This window comes from Cucurbita maxima, unplaced genomic scaffold (genome assembly GCF_002738345.1).
Source record: "Cucurbita maxima cultivar Rimu unplaced genomic scaffold, Cmax_1.0 Cma_Scf00176, whole genome shotgun sequence".
Lineage (NCBI taxonomy): Eukaryota > Viridiplantae > Streptophyta > Magnoliopsida > Cucurbitales > Cucurbitaceae > Cucurbita > Cucurbita maxima.
The window spans coordinates 14,412-38,028 of NW_019272192.1; the positions used below are offsets into that span (position 1 = coordinate 14,412).

Genomic DNA, 23,617 nt, shown 5'->3' on the forward strand with positions numbered 1-23,617 from the left:
AAAAAAAAAAAAAAAATCTTCCCACCGGCTCGTTTTATGGAGGGGTCCAGATGGCCGCTCTTCTTTGGCTGGCCTCCCATCTTTTTGGACTAGCTCTGTCTCCCCTTATCCATTATATATATATATATATATATATATTTATTTATTTATTTATTTACAACAAAACAATAATAATAATAATAATAATTTCTGGGGTGGGTATTTTATTTTATAATTTAAAAATAGCTTAATTTATTAAGTCAATTAAACAGAAAAATATTCAAAATTAAGTTTCATATTAAATTTTTATTAAAAAAATTACAAAACTAAATTGTTGCCTTTTAAAATAATAATAATATTTTATTTAATATAATTACCAGTTACTTGAATTAAAAGGCTGTTGTTCGTGGGAAATAATAATAATATTTTATTTAATATAATTACCAGTTACTTGAATTAAAAGGCTGTTGTTCGTGGGTATTTCATATATATACGTATTTTTAATTTAAACATAACTTTATAATATTTATTTTTCATTAATTTATAAATGAAGTTTTAAATAATAATTAAATGTTTTATGGGAAAAGCAAAAAAAAAAAAAAATAATAATAATTTTTTTGATTAAAAATTTAAATATAAGAATTTATAGAAAAGCAAAAAAAAAAAAAAATAATAATAATTTTTTTGATTAAAAATTTAAATATAAGAATTTATAAAAAATAAAAATAAAATAAAATCAATCACATGGCAAGTAGACTGCAGCTTGCCTTTCTGATTTAGCCTTTTACCCACGCTCATACAGACTCATACTGACAAACACAGAAGAAAGAGAGAAAAAAATATATTAAAAAATTATAAAAAAAAATTGGGACAGAGACATTACGCAGAAACATCGCTGTCTAATTTATCTTTTTTTTTTAATATTAAAAAAAATTGGGACAGAGACATTACGCAGAAACATCGCTGTCTAATTTATCTTTTTTTTTTAATATTAAAAAAAATTAATTTGATAATCTGATTTTTCTTGGTTTTTCTACGACTTATTTCTTCATTGCTTGACCCATTTTCGGGGCTCCGACCCAAAGGGCCGTTTGGTTTGATTTTATCGAGTGGATTTTTCGCTTGACCCATTTTCGGGGCTCCGACCCAAAGGGCCGTTTGGTTTGATTTTATCGAGTGGATTTTTCTTTGGTTCTTTCATTTCGTTTTGATTTTATAATCTCCCACTCGCCGGAGCAAAAATGCTCTCTGGGTTTTCTCAGGAACCGGCCGGAATGTACTCGGCCATTTCGGCGCTGCCGATTGACGCCGGCGGTCACGGCAAGTTTCAGGGTTCTCTTGACGGAACGAATCTTCCCGGAGATGCTTGTTTGGTTCTCACGTCGGATCCGAAGCCGCGCCTCCGCTGGACGGCGGAGCTTCATGAGCGATTTGTCGACGCCGTCACTCAGCTCGGCGGCCCTGACAGTGAGTTTGCTTTTGTTTTAGCTTTGTAATTGATTTTCTCTCTGTAAATTGGGTTCTGTGTTTGTATAATGTTGTAATGTGTTGTATTGGTCTGCAAAAATGGTAGTGTTTTGGTGTGGTAATTTAGAAGTAATTTCTGTTGGTTTCATTTGAATTTTGGAGATATTGGTGTTTTGACTGTGGTGAAAAAGAATTTTATTGTTAAATTTGGATGAGAAGTTTAATTTGGTGAGGTTTTTTTGGATAAAAAGCTTCACCATTGAGTAAAAAAGAGTAGCAAGGGAGATTTTAATGATTGTGTCACTTGAAGCTGGCTTCAAGTTGGAGGAGGTGTTCTTACAAGGAAGAAGCCCTTTGGAGTGGGCAATATTTCTTGCTATATCTCGGACATTTGGCTCGGGAAAAGTAGGAGAACTCTTCGTAGAAGAATGTTTTTTCGTTGTTAGTTCAACGAGTGGGGGTGGGGGGTTTGAGCGTCTGACCTCATGGTCAACGGTATATGCCTTAATTGGTTTAGCTTAACTCGGGTTGACTAGAGACAAAATACTTGCTTACACTCCGCGAGTTGTAGGATTTGTAAGAGCTCCTATTGACTAGTGTGGAGGCGAGTATTGTCCCAATTAGAGGGTGGAGTACCCTCGGGGGAGGGGCTCATGGTCAACAATATATGCCTTAGTTGGTTTAGCTAAGCTGGGGTTGACTAGAGACAAAATACTTGCCTACATGCCACGGGTTGTAGGAGTTGTAGGAGCTCCTATTGACTAGTGTGTAGGCGAATATTGTCCTAGTTAGAGGGTGGGGTACCCTCGAGGGAGAGGCTCATGGTCAATAGTATATGTCTTAATTGGTTTAGCTAATCTTAGGTTGACTAGAGACAAAATACTTTCCTACTCGCCACGGGTTGTAGGAGTTGTAGGAGCTCCTATTAACTAGTGTGTAGGCGAATATTGTCCCGGTTAGAGGGTGGAGTACCCTCAGGGGAGGGGTTTGAACCTCTGACCTCATGGTCAACGGTATATGTTTTAATTGGTTTAGCTAAGCTCAGGTTGACTAGAGACAAAATACTTGCCTACATGCCACGAGTTGTAGGAGCTCATATTGACTGTGTGTAGGCAAATGTTGTCCCAGTTAGGGGGTGGAGTACCCACGTGGGAGGGGTTCGAACCTCTAACCTCATGGTCAACGGTATATGCCTTAATTGGTTTAGCTAAGCTCGGTTTGACTAGAGACAAAATACTTGCCTACACGCCACGTGTTGTAGGAGTTGTAGGAGCTCCTATTCACTAGTGTGTAGGCAAATATTTCCCCGGTTCGACGGTGGAGTACCCTTTGGGGAGATGTAGACAACTACTAGATTTAACTTCGTTCGAGCGTTCGTAATCGAAGAACTTTGTGAATATCATTTGTCTATCGTCCTCGAAAGCTATATCCATGGGCTTGTTCGTGACCGAATAGTTTTGTAATTAAGTTGTTAGTTTCTTTTGTTTTGGCTTAGGTTGGTTTTTTTGGATGCCCACGTGTTTTATTTCATTGAAGTTAGGTTAGGTAGGTAACTTTGGCCTATGTCAAAATATGCAATTCTTGCTCGGACATGTTTTGGAGTGATTTTTAAGGACGGAAGGTATGTTTAGGGGTGATTTTGAACTATTTCGATATCGTTCTAGCCAGGACCGATTCTTTGGTATGGGGCTTGGTTCGATATTGAGCATGGCTACTTTACGAGGGATGTTTGGGTCAACGAATGTACCTTATTTATTTCATGACATTCGAAATGCACTGTTGATCTCGATCATGATTTTCGTTTCTATATTCGTTTCAGAGGCAACCCCGAAAACAATTATGAGAACAATGGGAGTAAAAGGTCTCACGCTTTATCACTTAAAATCGCATCTCCAGGTTTGTTCATATCGCCGTAATATCGAACAAGCTCGATACTTAACCTTTTTGTTCCATTTGTGCGTGCGTGTGTGCAAATTTGAGGTCATGTTCTTTACCTCCAAAAATTTTCTCATCCAGAAAGTTCTTTCATTGTAGATATTTACACCATATGTTTTCTTGATGCCTTGTGCTGGCAGAAATATCGACTCGGGAAGCAATCGTTCAAGGAATCGACCGAGAATTCAAAGGACGGTACGAACTTCCTCTTCGAAACTCTTAGGATTTGGTCGTTTTCCTTTTGTTTTTTCTTCTGCTTTACTGCATTTTATGGAATGAAGTATCGAATAACTCGAACCGTGTAGCATGCTTACTCGTTTTTATTTAGAGAACCACGTATCGACTTTGCTCGAAACACCGGTTTTGGCATATTGTCGTAAATTGTTTGTGTGGGCTGTTTGATTTGCAAATCGAAGAAAAACGTTTAAGTGGCTCACGGATATCGGCTTTCAGCTTCTTGTATGGCAGAAAGTCAAGAAACAAGTTCGTCGTTGTCACCATCGTCGAGATTAATGACACAGGATCTTAACGAGTATGCTCTAGTTTTTCTTTTTGACATCATTGCTTTTCATGACTTTTTCGATCGGTCGTTCATTGAGTACTTTTATTTTTCGAACAGCGGTTTCCAAGTCACGGAGGCTTTACGAGTGCAGATGGAGGTTCAAAGAAGGCTGCACGAGCAGCTCGAGGTTAGTCTCTCATTTGCTCTTCCTGAACATAATAAATTCCGTTAGAAGGCTGCACGAGCAGCTCGAGGTTAGTCTCTCATTTGCTCTTCCTGAACATAATAAATTCCGTTCTCAACTCCGTGCCATTACCGTTAAAACAGGTACAGCGCCATCTTCAACTTCGCATTGAAGCACAAGGCAAATACTTACAGTCGATACTTGACCGAGCTTGTCAAGCATTAAGCGATCAGACTGCAGCCTCTGCAGGACTCGAAGCTGCCAGAGAAGAGCTCTCCGAACTTGCAATCAAAGTCTCAAATGACTCAAAAGAGATGGCACCATTGGAGTCACAAAAAGTGCTTCCCTTCTCGGAACTCGCTGCTGCTCTAGAAAACCGAAAAGCTCCTACCGTTATGGCTCGAATAGGCGATTGCTCGATGGATAGCTGCCTGACATCAGCTGGAAGCCCGGTTTCCCCTATCGGAGTAGGATCAACTGTCACTGCAATGAAGAGACCGAGACCAGCTTTCAGTCATGGAGATTCGATGGTGCTCGAGGGCAATGCTCGGCACGAGGTCGAATGGATGATGAGTAATATTGGATGAAATGTCCAGTCTTTTTCTTCTTCTAATCTACATTTTTTCTTTTAACTGTTTAGTTCATCCAAATGTGTTGAAATCTTTAACGAAGTATCGTACAATATGTTATGTGGTTTGTATATTCTTTGTAATCAGACCCCTTTTTGCTGTTTAGTTGACTTTTTAAAAGTCAACGTTTTTTTTTTAAACTTATTATGGTCAAATATTCGATCGTTAAGGGGCGAAAGGGTAAATCACAAAAGTTATTTTTGTTGATACAGTCGTTTTCACCATTAATCTATGTTTTTCGTTTTTGACCGAGGGGAGGGGATTGAGGGGCAAAAAGGTAAAGTGTAAAATTTAGTCGGTTTTTAAGGTCATTTGCACAATTAACCTACGGGAGGGGGTGGAGGGCAAAAGAGTAAATCACATAAGTTATTCTGTTATTATGGTCATTTGCATAGGTAACATGTGTGGCTTCTTTTCTCATTAGGGTTCTAGGGGCAAAATGGTAAAGTGCAAAAAGTTATTCTTTGTTGGAGGAGGGTTGAGGGGTAAAAGAGTAAAGTAAGAAGTTTTTCTATGGTTCTTGGTGTTTCTTTTCTCAAAAGGGGTTGAGGGCAAAATGGTAAAACACAAAAGTTATTCGGTTGTCAAGGTCATCTGTACAACAAATGTATGTGTTTTCTCTTCTCATTGGGGGTCGAGGGGCAAAATGGTGGTAAAGTGCAAAAGCTAACCTCGTCTTTATGATTATTTGTACAATTAACCTATGTTTTTCTTTTCTCTCGACGATTGAGAGGCAAAACGGTAAAACACAAAAAGTTATTCTATTGATAAGGTCATTCACATAATTAACCTATGTGTTTTCTTTTCTCATCGAGGGTTGAGGGGCAAAATAGTAAAATGCAAAAGTTATTCTCGTAGTTAAGGTTATTTGTACAATTAACCTATGTTTTTCTTTTCTCCCGAGGGTTGACAGGCAAAATGGTAAAACACAAAAAGTCATCATTCACACCATTAACCTATATGTTTTTTATTTTCTCATCGAGGGTTGAGGGGCAAAATGGTAAAATGTAAAAGTTATTCTTATCGTTGTACAATTAACCTATGTTCTTTTTTTTTCACGAGAAGTTCGACAGGCAAAAGGGTAAAGCATAAAAGTTATTCTGTTGATAAAGTCATTTGCACAATTAATTTAGAATTAAATTATAGCTCTAAATAAAATAAAAATTTAATTAAAATTTTAAACTTTTATGAATTAAAATATCACTTGAGTTATTATACTTAAAACCCTCGTTTGCACGTTCCTCTAAATTTAAAAATATATTTACACGGTAATAAAATTTATTATTATAATAATTTTCAGATTTATTTTAAAGTTATTGGGAACAATATTTTATCTTTTTTATTATTACTTTATTTTCAAGTAATATTCTTCGGTCTTTTCGTTCTAACAAGTAGAGAGAAGATATTTAAAAGCATAAGCATCTAGGATTATACTTTCATCGACCTGCTCTATTGTCAATGAAACCCATAATGGCATCTCCACTTTGGACCAATGCGCTACTCAATTCCATTTTTCTTCTCTCTTTTTGGATTTCTCCCCCTCCGCTGAACTTTGGATGAACTTTCTTGCCTGTGTTTCAATGGAAGTTTCGCCTGGTGAGTACAACTTTCTTTTTCTTTGCAGTCAATGTCTTTTCTTTTTAGTCTTCTTGGTCTTTTTACTCGATAATCGTTCAAGAAACAGAGATTTTCGTTTTTCTGTACTTGTGCGTAAAGGAATTTAATCTGTTCTTTGTTTTGGAATCTGATTTATGTGATAATTTCAGTAATAGTTCCGTGGTTTGTCGTGTGTTGAAATAGAATTGTTGTTTGGATAGTTGAATTTTACGAGAGGTGTTTGTCGATTTTGACGGTGAAATCTAGGGAGTAGTTTCGATGTTCAATAGCCATTTTGAATGATCGCTCAGTATTTACGTTAAGTTCATCTTAGAACTCGTTATGAACATAATTATCTGGTTGAAATCTGGAATTGTATGCCAGGGTTGATCACAGCTCAAAGGGTAAAGTCTGAGAGTAAGAAATATGTAAAAAGATAGATTACTTCAAATTAGAAAAGAAGAAGGCGATTTACAAGCTATGAGCTATGGAATTGTAACCAAAAGTTGTGTAATCTAGAAATTGGAGGAAATTCTTGTGTTCGAGGCTATGGGAAAGGATGGATAACTGGAAATTGGTTTTTCTTGTTAGAATTTATTGTATGTAATCCTACTACTTCAAGTGAATAATCAGGAAGAAACATTGAAACGTATCCGAAAGTACTTTTCCATATTTCAAGTGAATGCGAAGTAAAAGAGAGGACAATACTTCAGAAATGTTTGCATATATAGCATTTCATCTTCCATTTTTATAGACAAGAAACAATAAACATTGCAATTTGTATAACTGGTTAATCTCCATCCTCATGTCCTTTTTTGGCTGTTTGACAACTTCTGGGATTGCTATATCGATCATATGATACACTGATATCGTTTTCATTTGACGTGTCAGGAACACATTGATTTTCTCCATCTTTTGTTCTAAAGGAACATTTCATTCCAGCCCTCATGTCCAAAATTGGAAGCATGTTTTTCTGCTGCAGTTCATCAAATAAATACAAGAGATTGGATGAAAAACTTGGAAGAAAAATGCTTGAAGTTAAAAAAAATTTAGCTGGACATGACAATTTCAAGTCATTAAATGGCATAATCTTGAGATTTCCCCAATTCAAAGAAGGATTACAAGACATCAGAGGTGTATTTGAACAGTATGGTGAGTTCCATTTTAGCTGCATCACTCTCTTTGAGTTTATCCGTTGCTTGATGCCTATTTACTGTAAAGATCTGGTAGAGATATATTTGGTAGATATTTAAAAATATATATGAAGATATTTGGTAAAAATTTGATAGAGATATATTTGGTAGAGTAAATTGAAACCCTATATTTACCCGATTAGGCAATGCTTCCAAAATGTACTTTTCTACATTGCTTGTTTGTTGTTGAATCATCGATAAAACCTTTAACCAATATTCCTCCTTGAATTTTCTCTCTTTGTTCTTTGTGTTCATCTTGATCGAGTGTGTACCTTGTTGAGCGATCCTAACATTTTTCACTGTACTCTCTCTATTAGATGAAGATTCCAATGGAAGCATTGATCCCGAAGAACTCAAAAAATGCTTACAACAGCTGCAAATGCATATGACCGAGGAGGAAGTCAAGGATCTTTTCCACTCTTGTGACATTGATGGAAGTGCTGGAATACAATTCAACGAGTTCATCGTTCTCCTATGTCTTATATATCTCCTCAAGGACCAGCATTTGCCCAACGTAAGCACATACAAACTTTTATCTCTCCATTTTCATTCAGCTTTCAATCTGTTAATCATTTTGAGCATAAACATCTTGGAGGTCTGTTGCAGATATCAAAGCTGGGTTCACCTCGACTTGCAGCAACTTTTGACACAATTATCCAAGCTTTCATATTTCTCGATAAAAATGGCGACGGAAAGCTCAACAAGAAAGAAATGGTCAAGGCTTTGAATGCTCCATGCGAGAGATCCCCTGCACGCATTACACAGACTAGATTCAGTATTGATCCCTTCACTACAGAAATTCCATATCCGTTTTCATTTAATGAATCGTTCTAGAAAGTTGAAACGCGTAAAACATATCTGATACAACATTGTGTCGTGTTCATATTCATTCTTAGATTGACACGTTAAAGCCTCATTTGATAACTTTTTAGTTTTTGGTTCTTAATTTTTGAAAATTAAGTTTGTAAACACCATTTTCACTTCTCTTGATTTTATTGTCTACTTTTTAAAATGTTTTCAAGCTCTAAGCTAAAATTTGAACTCTTGCTTTTTGATTATATATTGATTTGCCCACTTTTCTTAATGGATGCAGGGGAAATGGACTGGAACAACAGTGGGAAGGTCAATTTCAGGGAGTTTCTATTTGGTTTCATTAACTGGGTTGGAATTGACACTGACGATGACCTCTCTCTTATATGAAACTTAAACAGGATAAAGACTGGCTTAAAAAATAAGGTCAGATTTTGATAATGTCATATTCAAAACTGAATAACTTGCTGATGATTATAGTGAGATACTACTCTTCTTTGTTTATTTCATTTGGAGAATTGTAATGCTCGACATGTGAATTAGATTACATTATGTTATTCTTATCGTCATCGTTGTTAATATGTAGAGTTTGATATTGTGAAGACTGACTCGAGAGGATCAATAAGGCGAAAAAATGTACGTATATCTACTTTATTGTTTATGCAGTTAATATCAATATATATGATATTAGATTTGTAACAAAAATGCATATTACATTACATATAGATGTTATTTGCTACCACACTTTCATTCTAGCATATTGTAATTGCATAACGCTTGTCTTTTTCGATTTTGAGTTAAAAAATTATAGGATAGGAATCAAGCATTTGACAATCAAATGGTAATTCGAGTCAAATGGTAATTAGAGTTAATTTAAAATTCTATAAATGTTTTAAGTTTAGTTTTTTATTCTTTTAAATGTTTTAAAAATATTAACACTCAATGTATATTTACACAACACATTTGAAACAACGGACGTATAATCCTAACAAAATTTTAAGTACAGGCTATCAAACATAGATATATTATTTTATTAAAATTTTGTGTACACAAGCAAGTTATCAAATTTGGTGTATTGTTTTGTCACAATTTCATCTGCATCTACAGGTTATCAGACATGAATATAGACAACTATTAGACGTGGGTGTATCATTCTCTTAAATTTTAGAGTATATAAACAAACAATCAAACTTGATGTTAGTGAAAAAGGGTAATTGTGGTTTATGGAGATATGTGGCAGAATTGATGAAGGATAGGAATGAACTCGAGAAATGGGACTTAAATTTGAAATCGTAGGAGTGGTTTGTATGACACCTGAGTAAAGAATGAGTATATGAATGAACTGAATCCATAATATACTTCAAATAATTAAAAGTTACTATATAAATAAGGTGCATCTTATTACTTATTGTATTTACTTTTAGAAGCGAGAATCAAACAACGTGACCATGCCGTAGAAGATGTAAATGAACGTTCGAGCCCGAATTTGAATTTTGAATACTAATTCAAATCATTAACATAAAAGTATTACATATTTATCATTAATTTGGGGTAGATTTCTCTCTATGCAACTCCAAAAAAGATTCAATAAAGATCTATTTTTTGTATATATATATTTTATAGATAATCATTCCAAATAATAAATAAGCATTTTATTTCCATAAAATAAGTAAAAGAAATCTGAGTCCGGTCATCAGCATGTCAAGCGCTCAGAGGGCGTGGACTACACTTCAAGACTGGTATATAACTAAGAGCCACGTGGCAATCCCAACGACGTTGGATTGGGCGTGGAAAATACACGAAAACTGTCTCCGCAATTTGACTCGCTTATCTCAGCTCTCTATCCTTTTTCCATCTCTCTCTCTCTCTCTCTCTTAGCGTTATGATCCTAGCACAACGTTCGTCAAATCGACGTTTATGGAAACTTATTAGGGTTTTAAATTCGAGAAAGCGAAATTTGAAACTGACACCAATGAATCGGTTGATTCTTCTTTCAACCTAGCTTTCAAATTTTCTGATTTTTTCATTTCCATCTACTCAGTAAATTGTTTTGAAGATTTATGTGATCTTGTTGTTTCGTTGCTGAGAGCTGGAAGCTACCGGGAAGTTCGGAAGAAATGATAGTTTCTTTTTGGATGTTATACTTCTGTTCGCTATAGTGGAGTGAAGATTTAATAACTGAGAATCGTAGATTCAGTAAGGTATTCGATTTTCTGAATTTCTACCGGCGAAAACGGAGTTTTGTTCTTTATTCTGGTGTTTTTTGTGGTTTGATTGATAGTATCTATCTTGTTTCTGTTTTCCGTTGATACTTGATAAGGTGGCTGTTATTAGCAGCTAGAGAAGTAGTTTTTCGGATTTGTTTGATTGGATTCAATTGGATACTGAAGGTTTTTCTGTGAGAAATGGCTTGTGAAGCTATACAACAGTGGACATTTAATGGATTAGTGGTTGCATTTCTTGATCTCGGTATAGCTTATCTTTTATTATGTGCATCAAGTCTTGTTTTCTTTACTTCCAAATTTCTTGCACTGTTTGGATTAAGTCTGCCTTGTCCTTGTGATGGCCTGTTTGGTAATCTTAGTAGTGATCACTGCTTCCAAAAGATACTAGCGGATCGTTCATCCAAAAAAGTATCTTCTGTCATTCATTCGGCTATAGAAAAGTTACCATTGAATTCCATGTGGGATCAAGAGCCAAAATGTTGTGTTAAGACAACGTTGATGCACGAGAGGAATGGCAATGAGGCACATGTTGAATCGGAAGGCGAACCATCTGGTGATTCCTTTTTTAAAACCAGATCACCGCAAGCTAAGATTTATGGAGATTTTCACAGTGTAAAAGAATCGCATTGTAAAGGCGATGTGGATGACAAGAAGGTCACGTCAGTGTCTCCAAATGACATTTCACAGTTGGATATGGAAGATCTTTCTCTGTCTCCTTCAAGCTTCAGTGGATTTGGGGATAATAATACTGAGGACGGCTTTTTTTCTGTTGATTCTGGAGGTAATAACATTTAATGATTACCATTTGTCATTCTTTCCTGTTTGATCAACTTAAGAAATCATGATCATTACTTGAATTGCCTTTTCATGCCAGTTTTGAGTTTATCAGGAAAAATGATAGTATAGTATTTGTGTTTGAGGGCACTACGTTGTTAAGGGATTGGTTGGAAAGTTGAGTATTTGGAAGTTATTTAATCCTACTTGATAGAAACCAGATTTTCAAGGGATTTTCGTGAATAATGCAGTAAAACTTTCATTTGATTGGTGATTCATTATTTCATTCCTTGTTTTACTGTACCACAATTCTTTTAATGGAAGTTTTGAGTTTCCTTGTAAGAGAAATTTTGCATTTTCTTCATAATTTTCATGGGGATAACTGCAATCTGGGTGTTCTATCTAAACTGTAGATGAAAGAGAGGAGTCTTCATCAGACAACAGCGATCAATGTAAAGTATTTCCCGATGAGAAAATATGGGCGGAGAAGTTCGTAGCATCTTTTGAAGAGGCAGGGAACAACTGCAGAGGGGAGTTATGCTTGGATGATAATGAGAGTGATACAATCAAACTATTGGAACAAGCACTTGAAGAAGAGCAGATGGCTCGTGCGACTCTGTACCTGGAGCTTGAGAAAGAGAGAAGTGCTGCTGCCACTGCTACTGATGAGGCCATGGCTATGATATTACGTCTTCAGGAGGAGAAGGCGTCGATAGAAATGGATGCTAGGCAATACCAGAGGATGATAGAGGAGAAAACTGCTTATGATGCTGAGGAAATGAGTATTCTTAAAGAAATTCTAGTGAGGAGAGAGCGGGAATTGCATTTCCTGGAGAATGAAGTTGAAGCGTTTCAGAAAAGTTTCTTTGAAGATGATGGAGTGGATGTTGATATGCTTGACCCGGAAATTACACCACAAGGGGTCCCTTCTTTTGCCTATTCGAGTAAAGGTCCATCTCATATGCTTCGATGCATTCATAGATCCATTAGAGACAAGCAAGATGCAAATTACACAAAGCGTTCTTCACAATATGAGATCCCATCAATTGAGTCACGAAAGTCAACTTTTGAATTTGAGGACGAGTCGCCATTTATTCACTCGGATGAACATGCTGATGCTGCAGAAACCGGGTGCATGTTGTTGCACCAAGCTGCCGATAACTTTATGATTAAAGAAGAGAATGACAATGAGTTACAAGAAAAGGGCATGGTGGAAGATGAAAATTTATACATTCTACAAGAAGAAGTAAATGAACTGGAACCATATCTGCAAAGCAATGTGTCAAATGGTCTTGATAAAGTTGAGAAATCCACGGAACCGGAACCGATTGCAGATGAACGAGAAAAAGTCGGCGAAGTTTCATATGACGGGTTGGCATCAGCTAAAACAATTATTCCCTGTGTTGAGTACAACTTGGAAAAGAATGGTGACCATCAAAAGCAGCAGACAAAAGATCTCGATTCTATGACCAATATCGATCCCCAATCTCATGATATTCATATCATTGATGAAGAAGCTAGCACGTGCAACGAAGTTAGTGCCGATGCAAGCAAAGAACCGGTGATCAATGGTACCTCGAGTTTTCCAGCAAACTGTTATAGTCCATCCTTCAGCTTGTTGCAGAGTGAACTAGACATCACAAGAAGCAACTCAGATGCCTCCGGTAGATTTCCACCATTTGCTCGTTCTCGAAGCAATTGCTTACGTTCTGAATTGCGTAGAAATTCAATGTCTGCTGTCGATTATGAAAGGTCTAAAATTGGTGATGAAGTTGAGTCGCTCAGAGAAAGGTTGAAGATTGTTCAGGAGGAAAGAGAAAAACTCAGGTTCTCAGTGGAACACAAAGACAAGGAGAACAATCAGTTACAACTCTTAGAAAGTATAACAAATCACCTTCGTGAAATCCGGCAACTGACGGATCCTGGAAAGGCAATTCTGCAGGCTCCATTTCCTCCATCCTCTAAGGTACATCAACTAATCTTCGGTTGATTGATATACTATATACACAGATCTATATCCTCTAATATATTATTTAAGTTTGAACTTGGTTGGGTCTACTAGATCGTTGAGCTTAAAAAGTATCTAATAGGTTCATTAGCTTTCAATTTTATATCTAAATGACATATTCAACCCTTTTTAAAATTAACTAACATATTTGAGATATAAAATTGAATTTCATCTATTGAGTCTGTCTATGCAGTATCGAGAATGAGCAAGACTTTTGTTGTAAGGTCTTTCCCTTGGTATCTTAGACCAGCCTAAAAAGCCTGGGCCCATTCCTTGTTCTTTCTCATGGTTGGGGTGGTTGGTGAGTCTTGGGTTGATGTTTGTAGAGGGTACGGTGTAGAAAATTGGTTATGTATGGTGATTGGAGTGAATAGGGACGAGTTGAGGGTAATGTGATGGTTCATATCTGGGTGTGTACCCGCTGACTATATGGGTTTTCCCTTCATTTCGAAAATTTTCATTTCTTCATCTCTTTCTTCCGTTTTTTCAATTTTGTTCACGGTATTATGCCTAGGACATTAAATTTTTACTCTTGTGTCTAATAAGTTTGATTTTAAAAACTGTTGAACAGGTCAAGATCTATTAAACATATGATCGAAAGGTCAAGGATTTATGATAAGTTTTAAAATATAGACCTATTGAAAGTTCATACTGAGACATTTTTCAAAAGTTTAGATAACTATTTAACAAAATTTTGAAACTAAAATTTAATCAACACAACATTGTTGAAGGAAAATCATAGTTTATCATTTAAGTGCTCTGCATTTCTAGAATCATCAACAACCCATTTTTTTACATCAAATATACATTTTCCTTAATCCTGATTGCTGATGATCAGATGGCTCTGTTTTCAGGGTGTGACAAAGAAACGATGCTGGCGAAGTTCATCTTTAAGCATTCACAGAAGCAGCTAATTTGAAAACTCCCACCAAAAAAGGAAGAATAAAAATGAAACGAAACACCATAGCAGAACATGATACAGCAGGATCCTCCAGGTTAGAAATTCTAGCTTTTTTGCCCCATTTCCATACAAACTCATATGTAAATTGGGAATAAATTGATAGCTTTTGCCTTATTAGTTTCACACATTATCCCTTCTGTACATTCTCTAAAAAAATTCGGTGTGCCTGATAGAATGTACCATCTAGTTGCTATATGGAAAGATGCATGAAAGCAATACATTAGATACCTATGGTTATTTGGTTAAGAGTTAAAATACCATTTTGCTCTCCTTTTCGCACTTTCAAATATCCAAATTTAGTTCTTATACTTTTAATCGACCAAGTTGATTTAATTGAACTATTTTGTACGTGAAGGCTATTATAAGAGGCTAATTTTTGTTTGGAAAAAGTTGAGATATTTGGGAAGTGTAATGCGAAAATAGAACAAGTTTCTATGTAGAGCGACCAAAGTGGTATTTTAACCTTCATCTAGCGACCACATTTTGTTAAGTTCGATAACTTTCTTGGATGTCATCCACCGTTCTCACTTAGTCGATTAAAGCAGCATTCTTGGACGTCCTCCAATGTTAAATCGAATGGAACTAGACGCAGTTGGATCTGTTAGTAATGGTATGTTACTCGCTAAGGTCTTGTGAGATTTAAACTTTCTTCCCGCCAGGATATGAAGGAGGTTTCCTTGTGAAATTCTTGAAGCACGGTGGTGGTGTTGAAATTGAAATTCTGGGTTTTTATTTTTTTCCCTTTTGAATAAAAAATTACGGGTTTGATTGGTTCATCGTCAAATATAGCTATCTATACAATAATTTGTCTAACACAAATTTACTTTAATGTCACGGCTGTACATCTTCAATCTTCAACCCTGTAGCATCGTGATTTTGATACGCTCACGATAAGCCTTAAAGGGGACTCAAGCCCCATTCATATTTTTTGCTCGACTGCATTCATTGGACCATAGGCGAGGTTTGCCTTTACCAACACATTTTTTGCGATTGTGTTGCACAAGATTGAACATGCACGTTCGAACGGCGAGTGTGGCCGAACAAACGCGGATTCTATTGTCATCTTGGTTAGTTGTGATTTAGAAATTGATTTTTTTTTAATTTAAAAAATCAAATAAATTAATGATCTTAAAAACTTAAAAGATTTTTTTAATCTATAAATTAAAATATTGTGGATAATCAAAAAATTAATAAATAAAGAAATATATCTTCTTATCTTTTATCATTATTATTTCGTTGAGTTCGAATAGTTTCCTTATTAGATTAAAACTCTTTTAAGATTTTTGTATTTAAACTTTTAGAATTTAAATATATCCCTAAAACTAATTTTACAATATAATTTTAAATTTTATTTATACAAAATCATTTTTTCTAACAAATTCAAAACTTTTAATAATTTAATATTTCTTATTAAAAAAAACTTAAAAATTAAATGCCAATTTTTTTATTATTTAATGACTTAAATTTTATAACTTATAAAAGATTGAGTTTCTAGTTAAAATTTCAATAAATATTCATAATAAATTTCACAATAAAAATTAAATTGGTATAAAATGATAAATATATCCAATCATAAATTAAGTAAATTCTAATTATCTTTTCTACTACTGAAACTCTCTATCCTCTCANTATACTATATACACAGATCTATATCCTCTAATATATTATTTAAGTTTGAACTTGGTTGGGTCTACTAGATCGTTGAGCTTAAAAAGTATCTAATAGGTTCATTAGCTTTCAATTTTATATCTAAATGACATATTCAACCCTTTTTAAAATTAACTAACATATTTGAGATATAAAATTGAATTTCATCTATTGAGTCTGTCTATGCAGTATCGAGAATGAGCAAGACTTTTGTTGTAAGGTCTTTCCCTTGGTATCTTAGACCAGCCTAAAAAGCCTGGGCCCATTCCTTGTTCTTTCTCATGGTTGGGGTGGTTGGTGAGTCTTGGGTTGATGTTTGTAGAGGGTACGGTGTAGAAAATTGGTTATGTATGGTGATTGGAGTGAATAGGGACGAGTTGAGGGTAATGTGATGGTTCATATCTGGGTGTGTACCCGCTGACTATATGGGTTTTCCCTTCATTTCGAAAATTTTCATTTCTTCATCTCTTTCTTCCGTTTTTTCAATTTTGTTCACGGTATTATGCCTAGGACATTAAATTTTTACTCTTGTGTCTAATAAGTTTGATTTTAAAAACTGTTGAACAGGTCAAGATCTATTAAACATATGATCGAAAGGTCAAGGATTTATGATAAGTTTTAAAATATAGACCTATTGAAAGTTCATACTGAGACATTTTTCAAAAGTTTAGATAACTATTTAACAAAATTTTGAAACTAAAATTTAATCAACACAACATTGTTGAAGGAAAATCATAGTTTATCATTTAAGTGCTCTGCATTTCTAGAATCATCAACAACCCATTTTTTTACATCAAATATACATTTTCCTTAATCCTGATTGCTGATGATCAGATGGCTCTGTTTTCAGGGTGTGACAAAGAAACGATGCTGGCGAAGTTCATCTTTAAGCATTCACAGAAGCAGCTAATTTGAAAACTCCCACCAAAAAAGGAAGAATAAAAATGAAACGAAACACCATAGCAGAACATGATACAGCAGGATCCTCCAGGTTAGAAATTCTAGCTTTTTTGCCCCATTTCCATACAAACTCATATGTAAATTGGGAATAAATTGATAGCTTTTGCCTTATTAGTTTCACACATTATCCCTTCTGTACATTCTCTAAAAAAATTCGGTGTGCCTGATAGAATGTACCATCTAGTTGCTATATGGAAAGATGCATGAAAGCAATACATTAGATACCTATGGTTATTTGGTTAAGAGTTAAAATACCATTTTGCTCTCCTTTTCGCACTTTCAAATATCCAAATTTAGTTCTTATACTTTTAATCGACCAAGTTGATTTAATTGAACTATTTTGTACGTGAAGGCTATTATAAGAGGCTAATTTTTGTTTGGAAAAAGTTGAGATATTTGGGAAGTGTAATGCGAAAATAGAACAAGTTTCTATGTAGAGCGACCAAAGTGGTATTTTAACCTTCATCTAGCGACCACATTTTGTTAAGTTCGATAACTTTCTTGGATGTCATCCACCGTTCTCACTTAGTCGATTAAAGCAGCATTCTTGGACGTCCTCCAATGTTAAATCGAATGGAACTAGACGCAGTTGGATCTGTTAGTAATGGTATGTTACTCGCTAAGGTCTTGTGAGATTTAAACTTTCTTCCCGCCAGGATATGAAGGAGGTTTCCTTGTGAAATTCTTGAAGCACGGTGGTGGTGTTGAAATTGAAATTCTGGGTTTTTATTTTTTTCCCTTTTGAATAAAAAATTACGGGTTTGATTGGTTCATCGTCAAATATAGCTATCTATACAATAATTTGTCTAACACAAATTTACTTTAATGTCACGGCTGTACATCTTCAATCTTCAACCCTGTAGCATCGTGATTTTGATACGCTCACGATAAGCCTTAAAGGGGACTCAAGCCCCATTCATATTTTTTGCTCGACTGCATTCATTGGACCATAGGCGAGGTTTGCCTTTACCAACACATTTTTTGCGATTGTGTTGCACAAGATTGAACATGCACGTTCGAACGGCGAGTGTGGCCGAACAAACGCGGATTCTATTGTCATCTTGGTTAGTTGTGATTTAGAAATTGATTTTTTTTTAATTTAAAAAATCAAATAAATTAATGATCTTAAAAACTTAAAAGATTTTTTTAATCTATAAATTAAAATATTGTGGATAATCAAAAAATTAATAAATAAAGAAATATATCTTCTTATCTTTTATCATTATTATTTCGTTGAGTTCGAATAGTTTCCTTATTAGATTAAAACTCTTTTAAGATTTTTGTATTTAAACTTTTAGAATTTAAATATATCCCTAAAACTAATTTTACAATATAATTTTAAATTTTATTTATACAAAATCATTTTTTCTAACAAATTCAAAACTTTTAATAATTTAATATTTCTTATTAAAAAAAACTTAAAAATTAAATGCCAATTTTTTTATTATTTAATGACTTAAATTTTATAACTTATAAAAGATTGAGTTTCTAGTTAAAATTTCAATAAATATTCATAATAAATTTCACAATAAAAATTAAATTGGTATAAAATGATAAATATATCCAATCATAAATTAAGTAAATTCTAATTATCTTTTCTACTACTGAAACTCTCTATCCTCTCATGAGAGAAGCCCTCAGCCCTCACTAATCCAACCTTCGCCTTTCAGATTGAGAAGAGTTTCAGTAGCAGCAGCGGGAATCTGCACGCTTCTTTTTCTTTCTCTAAATTTCTCGAGATCTTGAAGTTTTCAATCTTCCTTGCCCCATGTAATTGCTGGTTTGGCTGTAATTTTCCATCACCACTCTTGGTTCTCTTCATCGCTATAATCGGGTACAGGATTTCGACTTTGGTTCTTATTTTTGTTTTGACTTCTTCGATTGTTCAGAAGAAGCACTTGTCCACCGTTTTCGATCCGAAATATTGTTCTGGATCTTCGTTAGGATGAGAAGCCGCTGCGTTTGTAGGTTCTGTGGATTTTGAATGGTTGTGTATAAGTTTCATGGATGGCTGATTTAGGAGATGGACGTGAGTGTTTGATTTCTGTCGATTACGTTTGAACAGTGATTATAAGAATGGAATCTTCAGATTGGAGTGATGTGATTTTGTTCGATTTTAATTATGTACAGACGATTTTTATTATTATTTGTTTGTTTCTAATGGTATCTGTGCATCTGTGTTTAGGGAACCATGGGGAAGAAAGCTAAGAAGAAGAACGGCCGAACTCCTACGAAGGAGAAGCGGGTATCTTCAAGTTCACCGAGGAAGGTGCCCCAGCGAAGCAGCACAACGGTGGAGATTGCTGATGATGATGTTTCAGTTGTTAAGGAGAATAGCCTATGCGGGCATATTGATACATGCTTTAATTTGAATGAGTTATCTTCTAAACTTGGGTCCTCTGAACCTATTAGCTGTGAAGATTGTCAAGAAAGTTCAGCTGATAGAAGGGGGAGTAAGGGGAAGGCTAGACATGGGAAGAAGAAGGGGGGAACTTCGGTGGATGGTAAAGTTGATTCCAAAGCAATTTGGATTTGTTTGCAGTGTGGACATTATGCCTGTGGAGGAATTGGACTTCCTACAAACTCTCAGTGTCATGCTGTTCGACATGTCAGGCAAACTCGTCACCCGGTGGTGATTCAGTTCGAAAACCCGCAGCTTCGATGGTGTTTCTCTTGCAATACACTACTTCCAGTAGAGAAAACTGAGGAGAATGGTGAACAGAAAGATGGTTTGTCTAATGTGGTGAAATTAATTAGGGACCAGTCTATGGAAGCCTCACCTGTGGATGTTGAGAATACATGGCAAGCAAGTAGCGACGTTACAGCTGCAACGAAATCGGAAAGTTCCATATTAAGTGATTTGGACAGAAGAAATCATTATGTTGTAAAAGGGATGATTAATCTAGGTAACACTTGTTTTTTCAATTCAATTCTTCAAAATCTCTTGGCCATTGATCTGTTGAGAGATCATTTAATGAAATTGGAAGAATGTGTTGGGCCTCTAACTATAGCTTTGAAGAAGATCCTTACAGAAGCAAGAATGGAAGGCAGAACGAAAGGTTCAATAAATCCAAGATCAGTTTTTGGTTGTATCTCTACCAAAGCCCCTCAGTTCAAAGGATACGAGCAACATGATAGTCACGAATTGCTTCGTGTCCTACTTGATGGATTGTCTACTGAAGAGCTGACTTCAAGGAAAACGAAGAAGTCGAAGGAAGAGATAATATCTAGAAATCCCACTCCTACTTTTGTCGATGAGATGTTCGGGGGGCAAATATCTAGTGCTGTATGTTGCAAAGAATGTGGCCACACATCGACAGTTTACGAACCATTTCTAGATCTCTCTCTTCCTGTTCCAATGAAAAAATCTCTGGCCAAAAAGGTCCAACCAGTCTCTCGAACCAAGAAATCTAAAGGGCCACCCAAGAGAAGTGGCAAGACGCATCCTAAACCTGACAAGGCTTCAGATGTTGTACCAGTTCAAATTGCTTCAGTTCCATCGTCTGGTAATGACTCCTCCCTTCAATCAGAGGCCAGCGCCAGTGGCACAACTATTATCATGGAGAAGACTTTAAGTTCTCAGAACGTTTCAGATGTTAAAGAGTCTGAAAAAGAAGTTGAGAACGAGAATGGAGGAGAATGTACTTCAGACGCTTTGACGTGGATGGATTTCCTTGGACCAGAACCAAATGCTGAAACTTATGATATTTCCACTACTCAGGATTCTGACAAAAATGTTGAAGTATTCATTAGTGATGATTCACAACAAAGCATCTGCGGGCCAAGTATGCACGTATCGCCTCTTCATAATGAGACGAATCAACGACCAGATTTTTCTCCAGCGGATTCGTGGGACGATGAATCCCCTTTACAGGTTCAAGCTTCTGATGTTTTGCTGCTTCCTTACAAGGAAGAGAGTTCCACTGCTGAAGTAGCAAAAGAAGATGATCAGGCTTCCTCATCAGTTTTGGGCTGTGCTCAAAATGATTTTGATGGATTTGGTCTTGGTGATATGTTTGATGAGCCTGAAGTCATTATGGGCCCCATTGCGAGGCCATCCACTGGGAATGAAGTTTTGGAAAGTAGTTTTATTAGTGAGTCTGAACCTGAGGAAGTTGATAATACTGATTCTCCCGTCTCTGTGGAGAGTTGTCTAACTTATTTCACCAAGCCAGAACTTCTGTCCAATGAAAATGGATATAACTGTGAAAAATGCTCAAAAAGAGTACAACAACAAAGGTTGGAAATGAAGAAGCAATCAAAAGTTGCTAGCAGTGATGTAGAAAATGGATATGAAACAGCAGTAAGGGGTGATATATCATGCTTAGGCAAGAACTCTTCAGTTGAAGTAAAAAATCAAAGAAATGTGAATTTAGTAAATGGGTCCGTAAGTTATAACAGTGGCGAAAGCTCGAATTTGAAAGAGAATGTAGATTGTTCCAGTCAAGATTGCACAAAGCCTGTCAATTGCAAGACAGGCAAGACAGATTCCCTTGCTTTGGATGAGGATGAAGCTATGGTTGATGGAGATATGAATCCTGGGCTAGCACATTCTTCAGGTTGTAATAAAACCAGCAGTCAAGAATGTTCCGGTGATAAACCCAGTTGTTCTCTTTCCAACGACGATCCTAAGGGCGGTGAACATCCACAATCTAATACCAAGCCCATTAGTTCACAAATATGTGCTGAGAACAGTGAATCAGAAAAGGGTGAGGATGGTGAGATGGATTCTGATTCAACAATTGTGAATGTGAAAAGAGATGCAACAAAGAGGTTTCTCATTCACAAGGCCCCTCCGATCTTGACAATTCATATAAAGAGGTTTAGTCCTGATGCTCGGGGTCGTTATAGTAAATTGAATGGCCATGTTAGATTCAAGGAAACAATTGATCTCAAACCATACATGGATACCAGGTACTATCTTCATCCTTTTATCTTGTTGCATTTTGCAATTTTTTTAAATTCTCCAAGACCATTGCTTACATCATTTTCCTCTAGACAAGAAGATTCATTTGGGTATTTTTCTAATAAAAGAGAGAAAAACTCTAAGACACTCAAATGCCATGTTTATCCCTGGCTGCTAGCTGAAGTTGTAACAGTCTAAGCCGACCGCTAGCAAATATTGTCCTCTTTGGGCTTTCCATTTCGGACTTTCCCGCAAGGTTCTTAAAACGCGTCTTCGGGGCCCAACGTCCTTGCTGGCATACCATCTCGTGTCCACCCTCTTCAGGACTCAGCCTCCTCGTTGGTACATCGCCCTGTGTCTGGCTCTAAACCATTTATAATAGTCCAAGCTCACCGCTAGCACATATTGTCCTCTTTGGGCTTTCTCTTTTGGGCTTCCCCTCAATGTTTTTAAAATGTGTCTGCTAGGGAGAGGTTTCCACATCCTTATAAAAAATGTTTCGTTCTTCTCTCCAACTGATGTGGGATCTCATAGAATTACTTGTAGAAGCTCAGAAGTTGCTTTGGTGGATACTGATGGTAAAACGAAACAAAACATAAAATTTTCATAACCACTGTTGTCGACTAGCTAAATCTATGGCAATCCAACTTTTTCTTTTTTCCCATCAACAATACCTTTTATTTTCCATCATATATACCTCCTTGTCCAGCTTATTATCAGACCAGAAACTGTGCTTCAATGGTAGCTCATGGGTTCACATTCTGCAACCTTGAATGTTACAACTCAAAGAACCATGGCTAATTAAAATCTTTCATGTTGAGTTTCATACGTTCTTACACCAGTGTATAGACTTCACCAAAGTGAAAGTATTCACCACTTTTTGTTCATTTATAGATCATTAGTTGTAAATTATTTCTGGTGGAGCACTCTGGATCTATGAGGGCAGAGACTTCTTTTGGTTCATCGTGCTATTGCTTTAGGTTTACATACAACTACATTGTTCTAGGTAAAAAAAGTGTGTGCTTTAGATGCACAATCTGGTAGTACGGATGCAATATCTAGTTAGCTTCAGTTTTATGGGAGATTTTATCTAATACGAAAACTGAGTCAGGAATTGATGATTAATAGTGACTGAATACATAATGTAATATTAACACCTTTTATGTTTATAGGCGTACAGATGGGGAGAAGTATAATTATCGGTTGGTCGGGGTCGTGGAGCACTCCGGATCTATGAGAGGAGGCCATTATGTTGCATATGTGAGAGGGGGGAACAGGAGGAGAAGCAGCAGTGGGGAAGCTGAGGAAGGCGCTTCTGTTTGGTTTTATGCAAACGATGCCAGCGTAAACGAGGTTACCCTGGATCGGGTTCTCGGTTGTGATGCATACATCTTGTTTTATGAGATAACCTGACAGATCATTGGCTAACACATGCTTTTTACTTCTTCATGTCCTCCAACAGAAGGGAGAGAGAGAGAGAGAGAGAGAGAGAGAGAGAGGCAGGTGAGTGTACAACACCCTTCACAAAATAATTTTTGCCCCCCCTCCCCGTAAAAATCCATTCTTTTTGATCTATTAGATGCAGGCTTTTCAAATATGATTTGTCATGAAATTTGTCTTATTGCCATTGCCAATAGAAGGGGGGTGGGGGGATTGAGACCCCCACCCCTTTTGACCCCAGATTTTGTTATATGAGATATATATCATTTTTTGCTCAAATTGTTTGTGTTTCCATGTGTTTAAGTAGGCATTTTAATGGTACTTCAAATTTTGCATAAAATGTTCTTCAAAGTTCAATCTCTATATTTTCCCATATTTTTTGGTCTTTTTTCCTTAATTTA

At 36.0% G+C, this 23,617-nt stretch overlaps 4 protein-coding genes across 6 annotated transcripts; all 4 read left to right on the forward strand.

Moving 5' to 3' along the window:
• Positions 1-1,107: 1,107 nt before the first annotated feature.
• LOC111473855 (protein PHR1-LIKE 2-like) lies at positions 1,108-4,831 on the forward strand. Its single transcript, XM_023119221.1, has 6 exons — positions 1,108-1,446; positions 3,266-3,342; positions 3,522-3,576; positions 3,835-3,913; positions 4,001-4,070; positions 4,211-4,831. The coding sequence occupies exons 1-6, from the start codon at positions 1,221-1,223 to the stop codon at positions 4,652-4,654; spliced, it is 951 nt and encodes a 316-aa protein (XP_022974989.1). The 5' UTR covers positions 1,108-1,220; the 3' UTR covers positions 4,655-4,831.
• Positions 4,832-6,131: 1,300 nt separating this feature from the next.
• Positions 6,132-9,523, forward strand: LOC111473856 (probable calcium-binding protein CML22). 2 transcript variants are annotated; one of them, XR_002715782.1, is made up of 7 exons: positions 6,132-6,292; positions 7,184-7,444; positions 7,803-7,999; positions 8,092-8,260; positions 8,579-8,721; positions 8,882-8,931; positions 9,403-9,523. XR_002715782.1 is itself a non-coding variant. In XM_023119222.1 (6 exons), the coding sequence occupies exons 2-5, from the start codon at positions 7,240-7,242 to the stop codon at positions 8,683-8,685; spliced, it is 678 nt and encodes a 225-aa protein (XP_022974990.1). In that variant the 5' UTR covers positions 6,132-6,292; positions 7,184-7,239; the 3' UTR covers positions 8,686-8,721; positions 8,882-9,050. The 2 variants fall into 2 exon arrangements, 1 of the variants encoding a protein (XP_022974990.1); XM_023119222.1 differs by lacking the exon at positions 9,403-9,523 and having other exon boundaries at positions 8,882-9,050.
• Positions 9,524-10,134: 611 nt separating this feature from the next.
• On the forward strand, positions 10,135-14,520 carry LOC111473854. Its single transcript, XM_023119220.1, has 4 exons — positions 10,135-10,496; positions 10,616-11,301; positions 11,708-13,260; positions 14,157-14,520. The coding sequence occupies exons 2-4, from the start codon at positions 10,701-10,703 to the stop codon at positions 14,214-14,216; spliced, it is 2,214 nt and encodes a 737-aa protein (XP_022974988.1). The 5' UTR covers positions 10,135-10,496; positions 10,616-10,700; the 3' UTR covers positions 14,217-14,520.
• A 3,935-nt stretch (positions 14,521-18,455) lies between these two features.
• On the forward strand, positions 18,456-23,495 carry LOC111473861 (ubiquitin carboxyl-terminal hydrolase 2-like). Of its 2 annotated transcripts, XM_023119229.1 has the most exons (4): positions 18,456-18,658; positions 18,760-18,899; positions 19,056-21,784; positions 22,949-23,495. In XM_023119229.1, exons 2-4 carry the CDS (start codon positions 18,894-18,896, stop codon positions 23,187-23,189), a joined length of 2,976 nt encoding a protein of 991 aa, XP_022974997.1. In that variant the 5' UTR covers positions 18,456-18,658; positions 18,760-18,893; the 3' UTR covers positions 23,190-23,495. The 2 variants fall into 2 exon arrangements, with proteins under 2 accessions (XP_022974997.1, XP_022974998.1); XM_023119230.1 differs by lacking the exon at positions 18,760-18,899 and having other exon boundaries at positions 18,456-18,704.
• Positions 23,496-23,617: the final 122 nt, after the last annotated feature.

Excerpts from the sequence above, each read along its gene's own strand:
- LOC111473855 (XM_023119221.1), top strand. The coding sequence starts at position 1,221 with ATGCTCTCTGGGTTTTCTCAGGAACCGGCCGGAATGTACTCGGCCATT. Across the intron at positions 3,343-3,521 it reads ACTTAAAATCGCATCTCCAG|AAATATCGACTCGGGAAGCA; the intron begins GTTTGTTCATAT and ends TTGTGCTGGCAG. Across the intron at positions 3,577-3,834 it reads GACCGAGAATTCAAAGGACG|CTTCTTGTATGGCAGAAAGT; the intron begins GTACGAACTTCC and ends ATCGGCTTTCAG.
- LOC111473856 (XM_023119222.1), top strand. The coding sequence starts at position 7,240 with ATGTCCAAAATTGGAAGCATGTTTTTCTGCTGCAGTTCATCAAATAAA. Across the intron at positions 8,000-8,091 it reads AGGACCAGCATTTGCCCAAC|ATATCAAAGCTGGGTTCACC; the intron begins GTAAGCACATAC and ends GGTCTGTTGCAG. Across the intron at positions 8,261-8,578 it reads CATTACACAGACTAGATTCA|GGGAAATGGACTGGAACAAC; the intron begins GTATTGATCCCT and ends TAATGGATGCAG.
- LOC111473854 (XM_023119220.1), top strand. The coding sequence starts at position 10,701 with ATGGCTTGTGAAGCTATACAACAGTGGACATTTAATGGATTAGTGGTT. Across the intron at positions 11,302-11,707 it reads TTTTTCTGTTGATTCTGGAG|ATGAAAGAGAGGAGTCTTCA; the intron begins GTAATAACATTT and ends TCTAAACTGTAG. Across the intron at positions 13,261-14,156 it reads CATTTCCTCCATCCTCTAAG|GGTGTGACAAAGAAACGATG; the intron begins GTACATCAACTA and ends CTCTGTTTTCAG.
- LOC111473861 (XM_023119229.1), top strand. Across the intron at positions 21,785-22,948 it reads AAACCATACATGGATACCAG|GCGTACAGATGGGGAGAAGT; the intron begins GTACTATCTTCA and ends TTATGTTTATAG.